Source organism: Prionailurus bengalensis, chromosome D4, assembly GCF_016509475.1.
Source record: "Prionailurus bengalensis isolate Pbe53 chromosome D4, Fcat_Pben_1.1_paternal_pri, whole genome shotgun sequence".
NCBI classification, from domain to species: domain Eukaryota; kingdom Metazoa; phylum Chordata; class Mammalia; order Carnivora; family Felidae; genus Prionailurus; species Prionailurus bengalensis.
The window spans coordinates 66,482,059-66,502,357 of NC_057359.1; the positions used below are offsets into that span (position 1 = coordinate 66,482,059).

Sequence of the window (20,299 nt, forward strand, 5' to 3'; positions counted from 1 at the left end):
GGGAGGTGAACAGCACCGGAGATTTTTTAATGAAAGTAAAAACCACTCATATCTCTTTTCACAGGCTGCCTCACTACCACCAGTCCACCATACGCCAACAGAAAGAACAAATTTCTTCCCATATAAAACCAGCACATCTTTGGACAGAGGCACCAGAATGACTGTTATTCCGAACTGGTGGCTCTTCCGGGCACCTGTCTTGGAGAAACTCCTACTCATTCTTCTACACCTCAGCTCAGGCTCCACACTTCCTCTGTGAAGCACTTCTCCTCACAGAGAAGGGTGGCCATTCATCCTCCAGCCCACAAAAGATGGTGTTAGATAAATCACCTGTGGAGTCAATCAGTGGCTGTCTGATCGCTTTCTCAAGACACTGCAATGGCCCCTTTTTCCTTGACCCCTGCCTAGTCTCTTCTCAATAGAACAGCCAGAATGTCAACAGTCTCATACTCCAGGACATGTCATGTACCCTCTGCTCCAAACCCTCCACTAGCTTCTCATCTCGCTTGGCATAAATGCAGCCTTACCAGTCCTGCAAGGTGCTCATCACTCCTTCTCTGACCTCAGCTCTGAGCACCTTCTCACCTGCTCATTCTGTCCTGGCCACACCATACTCCCTCCTGGGTCTTTAAATACATTCCTTAATCAGGTCCTTTCATCAGCATCTTTGTTATCTGTGGCCCCTCCTGCTTGGAGTGGACAACATATGGTCACTTCTTCACATTCAAGTGTCACCTCATCAGAGAGGACTTCTCTAATGACCCCCACCTTTAAAACAACACCTCATCACCCTCTATCTTTCTGACTCTGCTTTATTTTCCTTCATTGCAGTATGCCTGCTGTCACATCATATGCTTCCTGTTTATTTCTATCTTCCACCATGCAAGCTCCATGAGAACAGGAAAGCCAATGTGCTCACTGCTGAGACCCTGACATCGACCAGTGTCAGGCACCTGGTAGGTAACTGGGATGCGGTTCCCTGCCCTGCCTTTCCAATCTTGTCAGACACACCTTCCCTGTCACTCAGATGTGGAACTCATGCCCGGTCTCACTCATCCAGTTCCTAAAGTCCCCATTTCTACCCAATTGCCAGCCCTATTGTTGCAGATTTCCTTCTTTGAAGGATATCCTTTCTAGTCTAGTCCAGTTTCCATCAGAGCTCATCACACAAAAAACAGGCTATAGCAGCAAGAACGTGCAATTTGTAGTCTAACAGTCCTGAATTCAAATCCCAATTTTTGCCAATTAACTAACCAAGTGACTGGGCAAGTTGTCCAACTTTCCTGAGCCTCAGTGCCATCTGTAAAATGGGCACAGTAAGATCTATTTGTCATGCAGATGATACAGGGAAATTGGGTGAAACTGTAGGAATCAGGGGAGGTCCTCGGAAATTGTTACCTTCCTTTTCCTTTTCCTTTCAAGGGTTGTGCTTTGGTCAAAACATCCAACTTCCCTTCCAAACACTGAACAGATACACACGTGCATTTATTTACTTATTCTCTCCCATTTGTCCCAGGGAAATATCAAGTTAGACAGTAAGTAATTCATGATCACAGGGACTTGAGGGTGTTGCCACTGAGAGGGGTGGGTGGCCCTTGCTTGACCTGGACCAGGGAGCAAGCAGGGCACAAGGAGGCAGCTGACAAGAAAAATAATATATTGCTCAGGTGGAGAGTTTCTGCCTCATCAGCAATGGGAACATCACGATTTCCACTAGTTTTCTTACCCAAGACAAAAGGCAGACCTGGGATATAAGAGAAAACACTGTACCCAAGGTAAAATTTAGAGACAGCCTCCCACATCATGGTCTCTGCTCTGCTTGCTTGAAGGCCGGGAGGGAAGTAGTACAGTGTAGGTCAGTGTCTGCAACAGGACAGTAGAGAAATGGCTATGGATTTACAGGTCAGTTCCTGTTTTTCTTTCTGCCTCCTGGAAGAACACCAGGTGACCCAGATTCTCCACCCACAGAAAGGTCACCAGCATTCACAACCAAAAGAACAAATGGCAGGCTGGAAAGGACTTCTCCTGAAAGGGACCCAAAATGCAAGGCTCTTCAGTCAGACACCCATGAGCAGAATTCAAAGAAAAAAGAAAACTGAACTAAAAGCAATATGCCAAACTGTCGACACGTGTTTGATCTCTGTTTTTCCAAACATCCTGCATTCTCCACAATGAACACACAATACTTTTATTCTCAGGACACTAAATTTCGTTACTCAAAAAAAATTTAACAAATACCAAAAAACGATTTAGAGAAGCAACTCAAAATAAGGCTGGACCAAGTTTGAGAAGGTTATTCCTGTCTGATGTCCTGGACATTCAGGCCTGATTGCTTCTGACCGCCACCCCTCGGCTCAGCTCCTTACACACTGGGCTCCCGCTCCTCCTCTCCAAGTCTAATCTGAAAGAAGGTTGGGTGTCACTAAGGTGAAGCACACACCGGCTGGCAGGCAGAGGGAAGGGTAAGTGATTTTACAAGTACCTACAGGCTTCCTGATCTTGTGAATAGAAGATTGGTCTAACACATTGGTCAGGCAATATGTGGACCCAAAAGGCAAACTCAACTTAATGTTCGTCAAGGAAGGACATTCCCAAAGGTGAATCTAGAGGCCAGGTGTTTACAGGGAAAGGTCTGAATGAGGGGTACATAGTTCATAAAATGACCGGCCTCACTATTGGAAAAGAAATACGGAGAAACGTTTGGTAAGACAAATGCAGCGCATGGATGATGACAGGAATAATCCTCTTTACCGAGGAGTCATTAACTAGGGGCAGAGAATAACAATGAGAGAAAGTTCTAGACCAGGTATCAGGCCTTTAGCCACAAACTAATTAGCTCTGAAACATCTCCGCATCTTGGTTTCTTCATCTCTAAAGTAAGGAGCTCAAACCAGTTAATTTTTAAGATCACCGATGCTTCTAAAATTGTTTTTATGTTTCACATGATACTCAAATCAAAAGGACCCTCTACGCCAAACTCGGGGTGGAAAAGAGCCATAGTGGATGGTCTGCCTCCTGGTGTTAGAAAGACACAACTTACCTCTTGGGCCAGAGTCCCAAGACTATCCAGCAAAGTTTTTGTGGCCTTAGTCAGTTCCTTGCTCAGGACAGGAGATGTATAGTTTAGTTCTGTCTGCAATGAGAAAAAATACTTTGTTTCTAGGTTCAAATGTAAACCTGAAATGTCTACTGAAAATAAAGTTAATAAAACCATTCACCATCTTGAGTTTAAAACACAAGAAACCTGCTCCTAACCAAAGTAAAGACACTAAAATTATTCTAACTGCAGGTTTGCAAGTTATTTCAGATAAGAATTACTAATGCTTTGATGAATGCTTTTAAGTAGTGTAGAAATATATATTTAAAACTAGTTGATAGCAATCGATAAAAATATCTCATGCTGGGTGTGTGTGTGTGTGTGTGTGTGTGTGTGTCTGTCCAATTCAACTTTGACCATAAATTCCCAAATCTGCAAGATGAACAACAGAAGAATGACTGCAAGAAATAAGTTTGTAATGGCTCACAAGAAAGGAAGAAACTGAAGTTGAAAGCTGGCAAAAGCATGGAAAGGAGAAATTCTCCCATTCTGCTCAAGTCAGCACTATTTGTAACACTGGAAATTTAATACAGAATGCTTATTTTTATGCCTACTTTTAGCCAGATCTCTGTATTTACTCCTGTGTATATTTCATTGCTGTTATAGCCCACCTAGCTTCACAACAAATGTAAGAAAATAATTAATTGGACCCAAGGAAAAGGTAAGTTAGGGCAGCAAGCCTAAGCTAAAGAAGAAAGAACAGTGATACACAGACTCCGAGGCCAGAATTCCAATAGCTGAGGAGCCTAAAATTTAGGTTCTGGGTTTTTAGGCTTCCAAAAAGAAAAGGATATAGGGCCAGTTTCATCATTTTTATTTGTTAAATAGAAAAACAAAAGTCTTCAGGGAAAATCCATCTTTCCTTGGTGTGTCTATAGGCACCATTTTCTTTAATATCAGACACCTCTTTAATCTAGAGGAGGCTGGGCTTTTTTGCTATTTGTCTTCTATAGGGGCATGTTGTGAAATCATAACGCACACTGCAAGGAAAATAGCCGGAAGTAGATGGAGTTCATCATGATCTCAGAAACAGCAGCCTGGGGAAGGGTTTCCTCTAAAAAGAACTCTAAATACAGGAGTGCGTGGGTGGCTCAGTCGGTTAAGCATCCGACTTTGGCTCAGGTCATGATCTCACGGTCCTTGAGTTTGAGTCCCACATCAGGCTTTGTGCTGACATTTCAGATCCTGGAGACTGCTTCGGATTCTGTGTCTCCCTCTCTCTCTGCCCCTCCCCTGCTCATGCTCTGTCTCTCTCTGCCTCAAAAGTAAATTAAAACGTTTAAAAAAGATTAAAAAGAAAAAAAGAACCCCAAATACAGAAGATTAAGTTCGTATAATCATGACAATCATCATGTCCAAGCATAATCCTGAATGTGTGTTTCTGATAAAATCTGTCTAAGGGTTCTAGGAAAGAATTTGTCCAGCCCGATTCATGAGCTCCCCTAGAATGGCTTGGTCACCAGGGTCCACTTTCCCCGACTCCCAGTCCTCGGATGGGCCCTTCACCACTATACTCAAGTAGGTCTCCTTGACGCAACTCACAGATTACGTTAACAATTGGTCCTTCCATTAAGTAATTATGAGCAAAAACAAGTAGGACATTTTTGGTTTTTTTTTTTAACTTCCTTACTTCAGGTTCACATCATAACTAAAGGTTATCACCTTAAAAGTCGACCCTACAGAACCTACAGTAAGGAAAACTTTTTACAAACCAAGAGATCTTAACTGGAAGGCGGAAGAGGTGAAGTGTTTTTGTGCTTACCATGAGGGCCACAAGATAAGGCATGATCAGGACTGTGTAGCAGAAAAATGCCAAGTTAATTTAATGTACATTTTCAAAACTTAAAATTTGGTAGTTAACCCATTTCTTTTATAAAGTCTGAATGGAAATAAGATTCTGAGGACTCCTGTCACTCTGCCCCTTCTTCTCTGGTTATGGGGACCTGGGGTGGCTACTGAACGCCGGGCAAATGACTCCAATTCCCCATGCCCCGTTTCCACAACTGTGCAGTGCAGTTCATGATGTGCAGGTATCTCAGCACTGTCAAGGACACTGAATTACAGGCCATGTGCAGAGCGCCTTATGCAGTGCCTGGCACATAGCACGTCCTCACAATTCTCAGAAATTTCACCCCTGCCTTTCTCTTCCCTTCCTTAAAAGTTTACTACCAAAACTGAAGGGTTTTCCAGTTCCAGAAAAGGCATACATCCTCCCTTCCGCTTCCTGGCTAGCTCTCCAAGAACTGTTTCTCCTGTTGAGAGGCCCGCCCTCTGCTAAGCAGAGAGCTACCATTGTCCTCTCAAAGCACATCAGCCACACCCAATGTAGGATTACTAACGTTAATACTCTTCAGTGCAAGGCTAAAACCTAATTCCTGAAGGCTTGAGATGAAATGCTTCTTTCTTCCCTACAATCCCTTTTTCTCAGTGTTTGCAAAACTGAAACAAAAGATGTTAAGTGGATGAAACGTATACTATATTAAGTAATGTTCAGTGGATGAAATATAAATATTCTATTTACATCACACATATACACAAACACACACACACACACACACAAAATTGCCCCAAAGCTGCCATTTAAATTGAAAAACCTGAAGGAAAAGTCATAACCTATGTTTAGGTATATGTGTATATCTATACCTACATATATATACACACACATATAGGCACACACACATTTATCTTAATGCACATGTATGTGTACCTTCTATATATAGTGATACTGATTTTACCTTTACAGCAAAGGTATAGTATTTTTTCCTAACTAGATCTATTTAAGCAAAAGAAGTGAATCTACAAAAAGGAAATATGGCATTACATGGTACCAATGGAACTTGACAGAATTGTGCGTGACCAGGTTTCGCTGACACAGTGTGGTCTTAGGTGGCTTGTTAAACATGCAGTCTCCCAGCCCTCTGCGACCTACTGATTCAGATGCTAGACATGTGAGCCAGGAAGCCTCAGGACTTTTTTTACACATAGAAGTTTGAGAACCACTACGCCAATGGCCCCCGGACAATGTTCACGCCTTTTTTTCACAGCATGCTTTGCACAAAGGTGGTTGTTTGTGCATTCCACGTCTGGTCAACACGATGCTATCTGCTTTGGATGGTGAAGCCAGTCAGTTCACCTGGACTTGAATGGGATCAGAAATGGTGCCAAATGCAGAGGAGGCCAGAACACCACACGAAGTGAGTGGCTGGGCAGCCACTAAGTGCAAAAGACCAGGTATCTAAAACCTTAGCTAAAACACTGGCTTGTTGTCACCGGTAGCAGTCATCTTTCCCCTGAAGGGTACAGATCAATTGGCAGTTCATGTTGTTTTCAGACTAGGTCTTCCTCACCTGAATGAACATAAACTTGCATAGGTAACAATTTTTCCATCAGGTTTTTCAACTTAAAGGTCTTACCTTTGGGGCAGGCTTATTCTTCTTGTTTTAAAAGCTACACAATTCAGCAAAACTCCATGCGTATTTCACCCACAAGCAACACAGTGGACCACAGACCTAAATCTAAGGACTTCATCACATTTACCGTGGATATCAGACCTTTACATATTCAGATACAAATGCAATACTGCATCTTACTATGTGGCTGCTGTCAGTGGTCTGAGCTCTGGTTGGTTTAAACTGTTCCCAGGTTTTGGTCTCTAAGAGAAGCATTGGCTGAATCCATCCGCAAGTAATAGGACAATCAACATCATTATTAGGATCTCTTTTTACACTAATTGTTGAGATTAAATGCTCAGTGTTCACGAACGTAAGTATTGGCAACCTATTGCCCAGACAAATAAATTCCCACTTTCGAAGATGTATTGGTAGAGTTGTACACAAGTGTGGGTTAACATTACAGGGTTTAAAAAAAAAGAACACACATATACCATTCAAATTCAGCATCGTTTAAAGCTCAGATCATCCAGGTATTTTGCTCAGGGCTCATTTTTACTTTTCTGTGTTTGGAAAAGTAAATACAGGGAACAGACTGATGGGAATCTGCGAACTTAATAATACAAATTCATGGAGAAAGGATGGGCTAATCAATTAGTGTCGCTGGAACTAGTCATTCATTTAAGAAAAGTTAATATTTTGTATCTCACACCTCTATATAAAATTAAGTTCTTGGTAAATTACAGAGCTAAAAGTAAAAAAAGAAAAGTTACAAATACATAGCAGAAAATGTACTTATGAACTTGGGGTGGGAAGGCCTTCTCAAAATATAAAAAGTCCAAACCAAGGTGGCAAAAATGACTCCAACTTTTAAAAGCAGAAAGTAGGCACCAACACACACCATAAACAATGAAAAATCTAAGCCATAGACAAATGGATTTTTTGAAGTTTAGGTATAGGGGCGTCTGGGTGGCTCAGTTAAGCGTCCGACTCCAGCTCAGGTCATGCTCTCGTGGTCCGTGGGTTCTGTGCTGATGGCTCAGAACCTGGAGCCTGCTTCGGATTCTGTGTCTCCCTCTCTCTCTGCCCCTCCCCCACTCTCACTCTGTCTCTCTCTCAAAAATAAACATTTAAAAAAACTTTTTAAAATAAAATTTACATATAAAAAGGGAATACCATGCAACATCTAAGATGAATCAGATGCCACATGTATCAATAGTGATAAATCCCAAGAACAATGCTGAGTGAAAAAGACAAGCCGCAGATCAATATGCATATTTATACAACGTGAACACTACAAACCAATACCATATAATGTTATTAGCAGAATGCAAAAACATATAAATGGTACCAAGCATAAAAACATGGAACTCCAGGATCGTGATTACCTCTGAGGAAAGAGATGGGGACACACATGTGGCATCGAGGATACCTGTCACGTTTTCTTTCTTGAAAAGAATCTGAAGCAAGCAAGGCAAACGATGGATGATGAAACAGGGGTGTTCTTTATACTATTCTCTGTGCCTTTTTGTGAGTTTTAACTGTTTCATACTTTTCTTTTTAATTAAATGAGACATAAAAAAGGGAGAAGGAGGAAAGGATGGGGCGTGGGCAGGAGTTAAAGAAGCATAAAGAGTGTAAACTGGCTTGACTACCTATCAAGCTGTGAAAGATGTCTAAATTCCCTAAATAAAATTAACCCCAGGAAACATGCCCTAAAACCAAGCCACAAAATGAAGCCTGAGAACCATGTGCCTGTACCTACTCTTAACTGTCGTCTCCTGCTAATACTTGACAAAGGCAGGCAAAGCTTGCCAACTGGTATTTCCAAACACTTCCAGTAAACAATTTACAGTTTTGAATTCCTACTATTATTTTCCTAAACAAAAATATTCCCTTGGCTATGAACTCCTGTAGGTCCCCCACTGACCGCAGGAAGCAAGTGAAAAAGACAGTAAGAGCAAAGATAAAACCTTGAGCCAGGACTATATGACCTGTGTGAAGCTAACCAGAATTCATGTATTATGAGATATTTTTAGATCATAACTAAATACTGTAATATCATTACAGGAAGAACAGACAAGTGTGTATTGTATTACTTGAAGGCTCCCACCCATTTCTGCAAAATGTGTTAATCGCAACAGTGCAACATTGCCTAAAAGCATGACATTATGGAATGCTGGCCCAAGAATGACAAAGGCCATTGTGCCCCCGTCTTTTCTGGGCCTAACAGACAATTTCATTACAGTCTTTCATCCTACTAGCTTAACTAAATTGTAAAAGACTGGAAATTAAAAAGGCAGTAACCTAGCAAAGTCAATTTGACTTTAATTTCTGAGCTGGTGTTTTATTTCAACTCAGCATCCAACATAGTTCCTGACACAGAATAAGCTGGCACCCAGGAAATGTCTATGGAAGAAAAGCCAAAAGCAAGAGAAAAGCCCAAGAGATGGTCTGATAGGAGTCCTGCCTCAAAGGGCATTTAAATTCACCTCATCAAGTCACCCACCCTCCGGAACATTTGGGTGGGTTCCCTTGCTCTAAGGATGAGGCCCATCGGCCTAATATAGCTCCTCAAAGTTTACCTCATCAGTTCATCTGTGGTCACCTCCACAATCTCATCTTACTATTCCTTCTCCCATCAAGCTTCCCATAGCTCCATCTGCTCCACTATAAACTACTCAGTGATGTGCAGTTCCCCTAAATACCATCTTCTTCATACACAAACCATGTCTTCTGTCTGGAACTTCTTCTCCCTGTTCTTTACCTGGCTAACTTTTATTCTTTAGGTCCCAACTTAACAGAGGCTTCTTTCCTAATCCTCAAAGACTGGGTTAGGAGGGCCCCATTGAGGCCTGCGTACTGGGAGTCAGTTGACTTGCTTGTCCTTGCAAATGGTGAGGGCTCAGATTAAGGCATGTCATTGCATACCCTGCCTTTTGAACGTAGATGAAACTGCTACCATCACTGAACAAGGTGAGGTCTGGGTTCTGTCCAGCCTGGTCATACAGATCTGGGCAGCTTGCCAATACTTTATCAGTCACCTCAGAACAGTCATGATCTGGTTTCCTTTCCTCAGAAGGTAGGAAAGTTGCAGGGTTCAGCATCTGCAGTGTTTTAAGAGTGACCAGTGAATTCTTGAGGAGGAGCCCCTGGTATTGGGCTGGCCGATTTGGAAAGGCATGAGAGTTTCTTCTCATGCACAGATTCCACACTGAACCAGTCTGTGGCCAGCCAAAACCTGCTGGCAAGGGACCCTCAAGGATGCCCAGTGGTACATCAACCTCCTCACCTGGAATCTGAGAACAGTAATCCCCCCACAAAACTACCATACAACTGTCTATCAACTCTCTTCCTCCCCCAGGATGAGCCCAAACCTGGCTCTGCAGACATTGGCAGCGAAGGGTGACAATTCCTGGGCTTCTGCGGCCTTCCTTTTTGAGGATGCATGTGCTGGATTCCTGGCCTGTCCCATTCACTGCCCAGCAGCAGGGAAACAAAGAAAGCTGTACCTTGCTCACCACCGTGTCCCTGGCCCAGTGCATGGCACAGACTGGGGCTCAATATTTGCTGAATGAATTAATTTAAGTGTTTGCTTATGGATGATCACTATACAAAATAAAGCCTGGGAGAGAATATTATCAATGCATTAGAAGTCACAACCAAATAGAAACAGAAGACAGAACATCTGTGAAATTAAGTCTAATTGAAAACTCTTTTCAGTTTATAAAAATCTTATCCTCATCCCTCAATTTTTCAGGGACTCTACTACCGAATAATGTGGGTGTATATGTATTTGAATAAGATTTTCAATACAATGCACAATTTTATTTTCCCCCTGCAAATGCATGTTACTTTGGGTTCCTTAGGACATTTCAAACCTCTCTTAAATTCCCTCAAAGTAGGCTAAAAATCTCTACTTCACTTTGCCCATATTCAGAAAATCCGACTCAGGGCTAGGACAATATGTTTTAGTTCAAATTGAAAATAAGTAAGCCAGATACCAGGCACAAAGACCACACTGCCCAGAAGATATCCTATCTCTTTCCAATGATTTACATGACAATGAAGTTTTCCTTTGAGGAATATTTTAATATTTCTTGTCAAAGTAGGGAACTATAAAACTCCTGTCTGAGGGAGGAACTAATCTTTTAAAAACAATTCAACAATTTAAATATTAAGTTTTAAATGTGATGTGTTTAATGCATTAAATACTTTTTTGCGGTTTCTTAACAGTTAAATACATCTACTACCACAGAATTTAGGACCAAATAAAATCTAAACCTTTATTTAAGAAATAGAGTATATTATGCTAAGTGAAATAAGTCAGTCAGAAAAAGACAAATATCAGATGATTTTACTCATATGTGGAATTTAAGAAACAGAACAGATGAACATAGGGGAAAGGAAGGAAAAATAAGATGAAAACAGAGAGGGAGACAAACAGTAAGAGACTTTAAAAAAAAAAAAAAAAAAAAACAGAGCCCGACATGGGGCTCGAACCCACAAGCTGTGAGATCATGACCTGAGCCAAAGTTGGACGCTTAACCAAGTGAGCCACCCAGGCGCCCAGACAATAAGTGACTTTTAAATACAGAGAACAAACCAAGCATTGCTGGTGGGGTTTTGAGTGGGGGATGGGTTAAATGGGTGATGGGCATTAAGGAGGCACTTGTTGTGATGAGTACTGGGTGTTACAGGAAGTGATGAATAACTAAATTCTAGTCCTGAATCATTATTATATGTTAACTTGGATTTAAATTTTAAAGAAATTAATAAAAAAAAAAAAAAAAGAAGGAATCTAAGGTCCAAAGGCGGGGGGCAGGGGGGGGGGAGTGGGAGGAAGAGTGGCACTCTTCAAGGAAAAAATAGTATAACTGAGGCAAAAATGTCTGTACAGATAGAGTTGAATAGTCCTATTAACATTCTGCTATATTCACCAATTTAGCTCTAGTTGTGTGCTCCCCTTTACCTATAGGAATTAAGTAAACACAGTCTTGAGAGTCAATCCTTGAGGTATGTCATTTACCAAATGTAAGGATTGCAGCTGATTGCCAGATGAAAGCATGTACTGAAAACAGGTGTACCATCTGTTTGATGGGCAGTACCATCAAACAAGGCCAAACAAAATCTGATACCTCCCACAAGCGTCTGAGTTTTATGCAGGAGAAGAAAAGCAGCTGTTTTCTCCTGCAAAAAAAAAAAAAAAAAAAAAAAAAAACCTCACACAAATGCTTTAAGGGCTGGATGTGATAAGTTCAAGTATGCAGCCCCAAAAAGGAATGAGCCAAGCCCCATCTATATTCTAAGCCTTTGTCTAAGGATCAAGAAGACGCTAAACAAAGAGCTTTCAAGACAAGAATGACTTCGTTCACCCCTTCTCCATCTGTTCCTTCAATCTATACACAGCCCAGCTGTGAGATCACTGGTCTTCTAGGGACCTCAGGGCACCACTCACTTTACATCCTTTGTCCCATGAACTGAGTTCTGCCTTTGCAAGAATATGCTGCATGTATAAGAAGACATGTGAACAGAACTCTTTGTTCTACAGAAACAGAACTTTCCCTTCCAGGGTAAAGGTATCATCAGAGGTCAAGACGATCTAACTACATGGTTGTGCAATACCCAAGTTGCTACGAAGATGGAGAGAAGTCCGTATGCTTTTCCTTCCTAACTCAAGAATCAGACACCATTTTCACATCACCAAGACAATGGCGAGCCAAGACCAGAAGGCAAGCCTATCTAACCCCACATTCTTTCCACCATGGCTTACAGTGTCCCATGCTGGCAAAGATTGTTGTTAGGGAGCTTCTGGGGGTTCGTTAGTGAAGCTGGAATGAGAGGATAGCCCTCACTCTACAGACCTAGGACCTGTGAAGTATTCCTCAAATTCCCAATGTCAGCCTAAAAGTTGGTTCCCAGTGCCCACTAGAATAAAAGCTCCACGTGCATTTGTCTGCCATGCTCATGGCTGAAGCTTTGGTGCCTTACAACAGTCTTTTAAGTCACATCTTGTTCAGAGACATTCTACTTCACAAAGTCATTGCTGTCTTTGGTTTTTGCATTAAAAACCCTAATGGGTAGTGTTTATTATGCTTTAGAGTCTCTCTCAGAATATGGGCAAGAAAATGTACAGAGCTGACGAGGGGTTAATAAAAAGCCGAGAGCACTGAGGAAGCACTTCAAAGACATAATGAAATATACCTTTCAGTTAAAAGACATCTGTGGCAGGATGAGTGCCCTCCCCAAAGCAGTCCACATCCTAGTCCCAGGTACCTGAATATGTTAGATCACATGGTAAATTATACTTTACAGATATAATTAAAGTTATAGAGGCTAAAACAGGGAGATTATCCTATATCATCTAGATGAGTCCAATCTAATCACATGAACCCATAAAGTGAGAGAACTTTCTCTGGCTAGAAGCAGAGAGATGTGGCAGAGAAAAATACAGAAATTTAAAGCATGAGGGGGTCTTAACCCACTGTGGCTGGAACAGGGGCCACATGAAAATCATGGGAAGGAATGATGGCAGCCTCTAGGACCAAAGACCCACCTCTAGCTGACATCCAGCCAGGAAACAGAGACCTCAGTCCTACAACTGCAAGGAACTGAATTCAGCTAACAGCCTGAATGAGCTCAGAAGCAGAGGCATCCTCAGAGCCTCGAAAAAGGAATACAGCTCTGTAAACCCTTTGATTTCAATCTTGTGCAACAATAAGGAGTAGGCCCAGGTGAACCACACTGTACCCAGACTTCTGGCCTACAGGATTATGAACTAATAAATTCATTTTGTTTTAAGCTGCTAGGTGTGTGGCTATTTGTTACAGCAATAAAAGAACAAATGCAATCAGCAAGGACTTGACAAGAGAAGCAGATCCCTCTGGCCAAAATTTGCTGATCCACTAATATGGCTCCTGCTTGCAGTCCAAAACAGATTGGAAGTTACTGGAAGACAGCAGAGAGAAGCCCCCATATAGATTTCTCCTGTCTGAGAAAGGTAGGTGCTGCTTCAGGAAGGACCCACAAGGAAGGCAAGGGGAAGTTCGCCTGCCCAGCCAACTAGAACAGCCAAATCCACCTTGCTGAGCAGTGAGACAAAAGAAGTCACTGCTGGGTGCCTGGGTGGCTCAGTTGGTAAAGCATCCGACTTCACTCAGGTCATGATTTCTCAGTTCATGAGTTTGAGCCCCATGTCGGGCTCTCTGCTGACAGCGTGGAGCCTAGAGCCTACTTCGAGTTCTGTGTCTCCTTCTCTGCCCCTCCCCTACTCTCTCTCTCTCTCTCAAAAATAAACAAACATTAAAAAATTAAAAAAAAAAAAAAAAAAAAAGAAGTCACTGCTAGATGGCTACAATCCCCTGCTAGCGGTTATCTCAATGGTACAAGTACTATGAACACAAGTCTCCCTCCATAAATGCATGTATCCTGGACATATATTTCATGTATTGACCTAACCTTGTACTCATCAGAAGCCATCTTTGTGAGGATCTCAGCACAGTCTAGCTCCCAAAACATACCTGACATATAAAATGAACTCAACATAGTTCAATAAATGAATAGGTTTTTAAATTAAAAGAATGCCTAATGGAAACCACTATTAATCCGAGAGAACTTTAAGGATGCAATAGAATTCTGACATCCAGTATTCATTTTCATTCAAGGTATAAATAATTGAGGTATGCTCCTGAATAAGAATCTAGAAGGTAAGAAGCCTTGATAATATCTAGGCAAAGAATAAAAATTTTCACTGAAATGTTCTTCAGAGCTACTTTGCTTGGTTAGGATGGATACCTAACACAGAAGAAAATTTCTGTCTCGCCAGCAATTGCCTTCAGCATGAAAACAGTTCTAGTGATGATTAACTTCTATTTACTGAACACCTAATGCATGCCAGACCCCTTGTCATGTTCTTCATATGCACGACCAATAATCACAACAAAGGGTAAACTAGATTATCTGTATGTAAAAGAAGAGGAAACTGAGGCTTACTGACACTAAACTTATCGAAGGTCACCCAACTGGTAAAACTGCTAAGGCAGTTTTGAACCTAGATGCAGCTGACCTCAAGCCCATGCCCCCAGCCACTCTGCCATACCTCCCCCATGTTGTCTAAACACTATTGTCCAAAGGTCATCAGGAGACAGAGGAGGCCCAGGAGAAAGAATATCTTGGCTGAAGAACAGGGACACATCCATACCACCACCGACAACAACAAAAAACAAAAAAACAACAAAAAACAAAAATAAGAGGAGAAATGCTTCAAAACAGGCCTTCCCTGAAAATCTGCTTTGGGTACAGAAACACAAATTGACAGCACAGTTTCTCTCCCCCCAAGGCTGGGACTGGCATCTGGTTGCTTCTCCTGTTGTGTTTCTTGGTGTGATTAACTGCCCATGCGCAATGATGTTGCAGGTCACATTCATCTACCATCAAAGTGGCTGAAATGTTAACCAAATGGCAGGAGTAAAAGTCTGCTTAATGTGAATGCAGTATCAATTCCAGTGCTCCAATTAAGGCCCTGTTTAACTCAAGAAATGAGAGTCACATTTCAAAATGTTTAGAAGTCATTTTATCCCAAAGGTATCCTCCAAAATCACCTTTCCACAGAACAATTTTGACCACTCACTATGATTCAAGAACCTCATTTTCTGACTTTATGGAGACAGAGTTTTCAGCAACAGCAGACAGGCAGAAGCAGAACCAGAAATACTCCCTGGGCATAAGAAATGTGCAAAAAGCATATGGCAGTGACCTTAATACCCAGTCATAAATCAAGAAGACACAACTACACCAGAATGGGCTGCAACATAGCTGACAGTGTTGATGGCACATGTCCATGTACCCTATCATGCCAACCCTCCCAACCAGGGAGGGATTTTCGGTTGAAACCTAAGTTGGCGATTGTCAGATCACGAAGGCTGTGCTGTCATTCTACTTGGAGTCCAATTCAGACATTGTGTGAGTGGAAGGATTTTCTGGGTTGTGCACACAGTAAGTGTTTAATGATTAAACAGAAACGAATGATGAATGGGCACCAATGTAAGTTACTAGGACTTCTAAAAGCACCCTTATTTCCAAAATGTGCATCATTCTGGCTGAGTGAACATTTCTGCCTTGTACTGAAATAAGACAAAACAGCCAAAACTATACAAGGAAATGGTCTACCATTTATAACCATCTTTCTGGCACAATGCAACAAGTGCCAACAGGCTACGTGTCTGCACAAATGAGCTAATGTAGCCACGGAGACCAGTCATCTGGGACTGCAAACATCCACATTCAGAAATATAGATCTTATTTGAAATTATACTATAGAAACATTAACCAATAGAATACCAGACTATTGAACAAAGCAACTCAGTATTTTTTTTTAACTGAAACAGAAAATACTACTACTGGAATAAAACAAAAACATATCTTAGGGCACCTGGGTGGCTCGGTCGGTTAAGCGTCCGACTTTAGCTCAGGTCATGATCTCACAGTTCGTGAGTTCAAGCCCCACATCGGGCTCTATGCTGACAGCTTAGAGCTGCTTGACTGCTTCAAATTCTATGTCTTCCTCTCTCTCTGCTCCTCCCCTGCTCACGCTCTGTCTCTCCTTCAAAACTAAATAAAAACATTAAAAAAAATGTTTTACAAACTAAAACAGATCTTAAGCATTACGCCTACGCCCTTCATACCAACTGGTTCACCATCAACCTTGCCACAAAAAAAAAAAACCTAAAACTCACCCATTTTTCTTACTACCTACTCAGGCAGAAGCTACAGCATCATAGAGTCAAGGAGGATACAAGAACTTTATTTTTTTTAATTTATAATAAAAATTTTTAAGTTTATTTATTGAGACAAAGAGAACAAGCCGGTGAGGGGCAAAGAGAGAAGAGGAAAGAGAGAATCCCGAGCAGGCCTAGCACCATCAGCACAGAGCCCCACGTGGGTCTCAAACTCAAAAACTGTGAGATCATGACCTGAGCCAAAACCAAGAGTCAGGTGCTTAACTGACTAAGCCACCCAGGTGTCCCAACAAGGCTGCAAGAACTTCTTGATAGTCGGTCTAGCATGTAAACCTCAGGAGAGGTTTCTAAAGGTCACTTTCTAGGGTACAATCCAGGCACAAAGTCTAGAAACCATTCTTAGAACCCTCAGGAGAATGGATCTCCCTATAAAGAAATCATGCTTGCACAAAGTCCCAGAGGATTCTGATTTCTTGCTTTTATAATGAGGAACATCTCTTTTCAGGCACATACTTCTTCCAAGGCTCTTTCCCTCGTATTAAGAGATTCTACTGACAACTCAGAGTGCTATCTGGTGAGGAGAAAATCAGAACACTGGATGCCAAATGTTGTTGTTGGAGAGGCAGGTCACAAGAGCTCTCAAAAAACCAAAGAAATCCACCAGTTCTAGAACTATACACAACCCTCTGATGGCCAAAATGCTCAGGTCCGTCTGTATTCTTTGATTAAGAATGAACATGTATACTCTCAGACTGCTTCTCTGAACTATTGCTTCCTAGGCTGATCAGACTTTGTTGCAATTTCCTTTTTCTGTAAGTGTAATTCCGTCATTGGTTAATCTAATGATTACGGGTACTCCCATCCAATTCTAAGGTTCTCCCACTGTGACAGCTCAGTGTCTCCTTGTTGATATGCTTTTTAAGAATGGATGTCCATCTTCCCAAAGATTTCTGAGATTTTTTTGTTTTTAATCTGGAGAACTCTTTCTTCAAATGAACTCTTATAATCTCAAATTACAATATAAAAAAAACCCACAACATAAAAAATAGGTTTTCTCTGATTGAAACAGGCACAAGGGGACCTTAGGTTTAGACTCAGAGCCATACCCAACTCATTCTTCCCCCTTTTACCTTTTGGGGAAAAGCCCAGAAGTTTGAAAGAACAGAATACGAATGAGCTAAATTATCTCTCAAATTCCCAGCCAGGCTTATGTTTCCACAAAAACAAAGTTATGTTGTCCAGGGAAAATGTTCACATTCCAAAAGTATTAGTGCTTGAAGCTTCTCCACACAGCAAGCGTACTCACCAGGATCGGCTTCAGGATGTCCACGTTGGAACGAAGTACTTGCTCTGCTGCATCCAGTTTCTCCCTTGGCAAGCCGCACAGCGTGGAAACTTCTTGGTCACCAAGTTGAATCACCTCTTCTAATTTTGATCCACTGCACAGATTGGTCAAATGTAACTGGTAACCTTGCAAAAATACCTGGAAGCATTTCATGCAAAAAGAGTCAAGGGAAACTGGATTAAGAAGATGGGGTCGGTGGTGGGCCAATATAGCTTTGAAGAATGGACACAATTGCAATAGTCCACTGCATCAGATCTCTTTACCCAACTTTGGAATGTATCAGGGCACAATCCAACATAAAACTTAAAGCCTGAATGTTGTGTTTGACTCATCATCTCCCACGCTCTTGTCCTTGTGAAGGGAAATCCTGAGTTCAACTCTTTGTCTCAAAAATGGGACACATGATTCGGCAAATAGGAATTGAGAGTTCAAACTCCTGAAACCACTTTTATTAGAGAAAAAAACTCCCATTATTTTGGAACTTATGCGATCTTAAACTGGGGTTGGACCAAATTATGAAAAAAAAAAAGCATTCATACTATTTATTTGTAGGTATAGCTATTTCACTGATCCAAAAAACTATGTTGAAACAATTTCAGAATTTGGAACTCTTCATTTGATTTGCCCCAGAGCAGAGTAACAGAAAGCTGAGCCTCTTTTTCATCTCATTGAAGGCCAATTCTAAGTCACTCTTAAGTATTCATTACAGCAGACCCCTGGAGAGCCTTTCCTTGGCCGTATTTTGTTTACTTAATTAGCTTTTCTGGGCCTCAATAAACTGCCCTTCTTCATACATGGTCCTTACTGTCCAATTAGACAGCAAATTCAGTAAGAGGAGGGGCTTGGTTTTCTTGCTCACTTTTCTTGTCCACAGTGCTGAAACATTACAGACAGTAAATATTTGTGGAATGGATGGATGATGCAGACTCTGTATTACTCCATTATTACCTCTCCCGTTTAAATTAATGCAGCTTGACCTGCTCATAGTGCAATCTAGAATGAGTGATGGATCAAGAGCCTCTCCAGACCTATGCAGCCTTCTAACGTTACAGAGCACTTGGCCTCCCATGGTTTCCGGTAAGTTTTCACCTACTGCCAGACACGCAAGTGTACTTCAGTTTTCCTCCTTTCTCTAAGTAGTCCTTGTGGTCAGCCTACCTTCAGTATCGGTGTTTGAGAGCACCGACCACAGAGAGATTCTAATACTATGCAAGGACCACCTCCATGCGTAGGATGCCCCTTATTTTAAACTGACCTGATGGGACAGAGATGAAACTGGCAGGGGGAAATGGAAATTATGCTAAATGCAACTGTTTTAACAACACTGCTGCCTTTGGCCCATCTCCCGACCATACAACTGGTAAACACAAGGCATATTTTTTTCTCGTTTTATAAGGGCAAACAATAAGCACATTTTTCTAATTTTAAAAATTCTACATCACATAAAACGAAGACTTTTTTTTTAATCAGGCATAAACATTTCCAATACTTCTGCTTATTGTAAAGATATAAGCTAGTGTGTAGACAAGAGACAGGCTAAAGAAGCAGTGCCCCTTTCTGCCAGAGAATACACTGGAGAACCTTCTATGAAAATCGAGAGCCATGCAATCAGGGTCTGCTACTCACAGCCCAGGAGCTGTATGATATCCAATTATGCCAAAGGAAGGGGTCTGAGAATCTAAGGTTAAAATTCTACATAAACTACCATTACTTCCTGGTTTTACAAATTAAGGGGAAAAAAAAACATTTCTCCTTATAGATTTTTTTTGTCCATCATTAAAGGAAGCATCAACTTTTAAAATCTCCTGTCTTAGATTTTATAGATAGTTGCTCTGATCAATACTCCTCAACTCTGATTACCATCTCAGAACTGTAAAAGAAATTTTTTTTTAAATGTTTATGTTAACTTGAATTCATCTCCCTTCCCCTTTAGGGGGATGTTATCAACAAATGCTAGCTGACAGGCAGGAAACCAGTTTTATCTCAACCAGCTGGCCCACGACACCAGGCTGCACATTCCACTCTCTGGATGGTGGGGCAATGCCAGCCTGGGCAGAGAAGTGAAAGATGGTGAAGGTGAACTTGAGCACCATTACAAAGACAGGGACTCTCAAACAATGTAACTGCCATCAGCCCCCCAAGGAAGCCGAATCTTACAGCTTACCTTGTGGAGACTGACATCAGCCCCCAGCATTTTGTCCACAGTAGGCCTTGGCAGAGAGAGGTTGTAAGTCAGGAATCCAGAGAAGGTTTCATTGTCCACTAGGAAATCCTGAAGCTTCAAGCCTGCCGAGAAATAGTATTTTATTTTCATTTAATAAGTTAAAAAAAAAAAGTAGTCAGCACAATGGGGCAGGTGGAGAAAAATAATATTGATGGCCTCATTTTTTTAACTATTTTTTTCTTTTTTCTTTTCTTTCTTTCTTTTTTTTTGTGTGTTTATTGAGAGATAGAGGGAGAGAGGGAGCATGCACATGTACAGAGAGAGACAGAGAGAGAGAGAGAGAAAGAGAGAGAGAGAGAGAGAAAGAGAAAGAGAATGAATCCCAAGTGGGCTCCACATAGCACAGAGCTCAAGCTCACAAACCTTCAGACCTTGAGCTGAAATCAAGAGTTGGAAGCTTAACTGACAGAGCCACCCGGGTACCCCCTAATGGCCTCGTTTTAAACAAATTGATAGCCACAGGTTCCTGGCTTAAGCCTACAGAGAAATGACGTTCAGGGAGCTTTG

At 41.5% G+C, this 20,299-nt stretch overlaps 1 protein-coding gene across 5 annotated transcripts in view; it reads right to left on the reverse strand.

Annotated features, from left to right (window-relative positions):
- The window catches only part of ABCA1 (ATP binding cassette subfamily A member 1), a 132,397-nt gene that overhangs the window by 59,513 nt on the left and 52,585 nt on the right, over positions 1-20,299 (reverse strand). For all 5 annotated transcript variants that reach the window (XM_043565437.1, XM_043565433.1, XM_043565435.1 and 2 more), the window contains exons 6-8: positions 19,733-19,854; positions 17,530-17,706; positions 3,041-3,133 (exon numbers count right to left, since the gene is read on the reverse strand). In XM_043565437.1, coding sequence (XP_043421372.1) covers positions 3,041-3,133; positions 17,530-17,706; positions 19,733-19,854 — 392 coding nt within the window. The remainder of the gene's footprint in view (positions 1-3,040; positions 3,134-17,529; positions 17,707-19,732; positions 19,855-20,299) is intronic.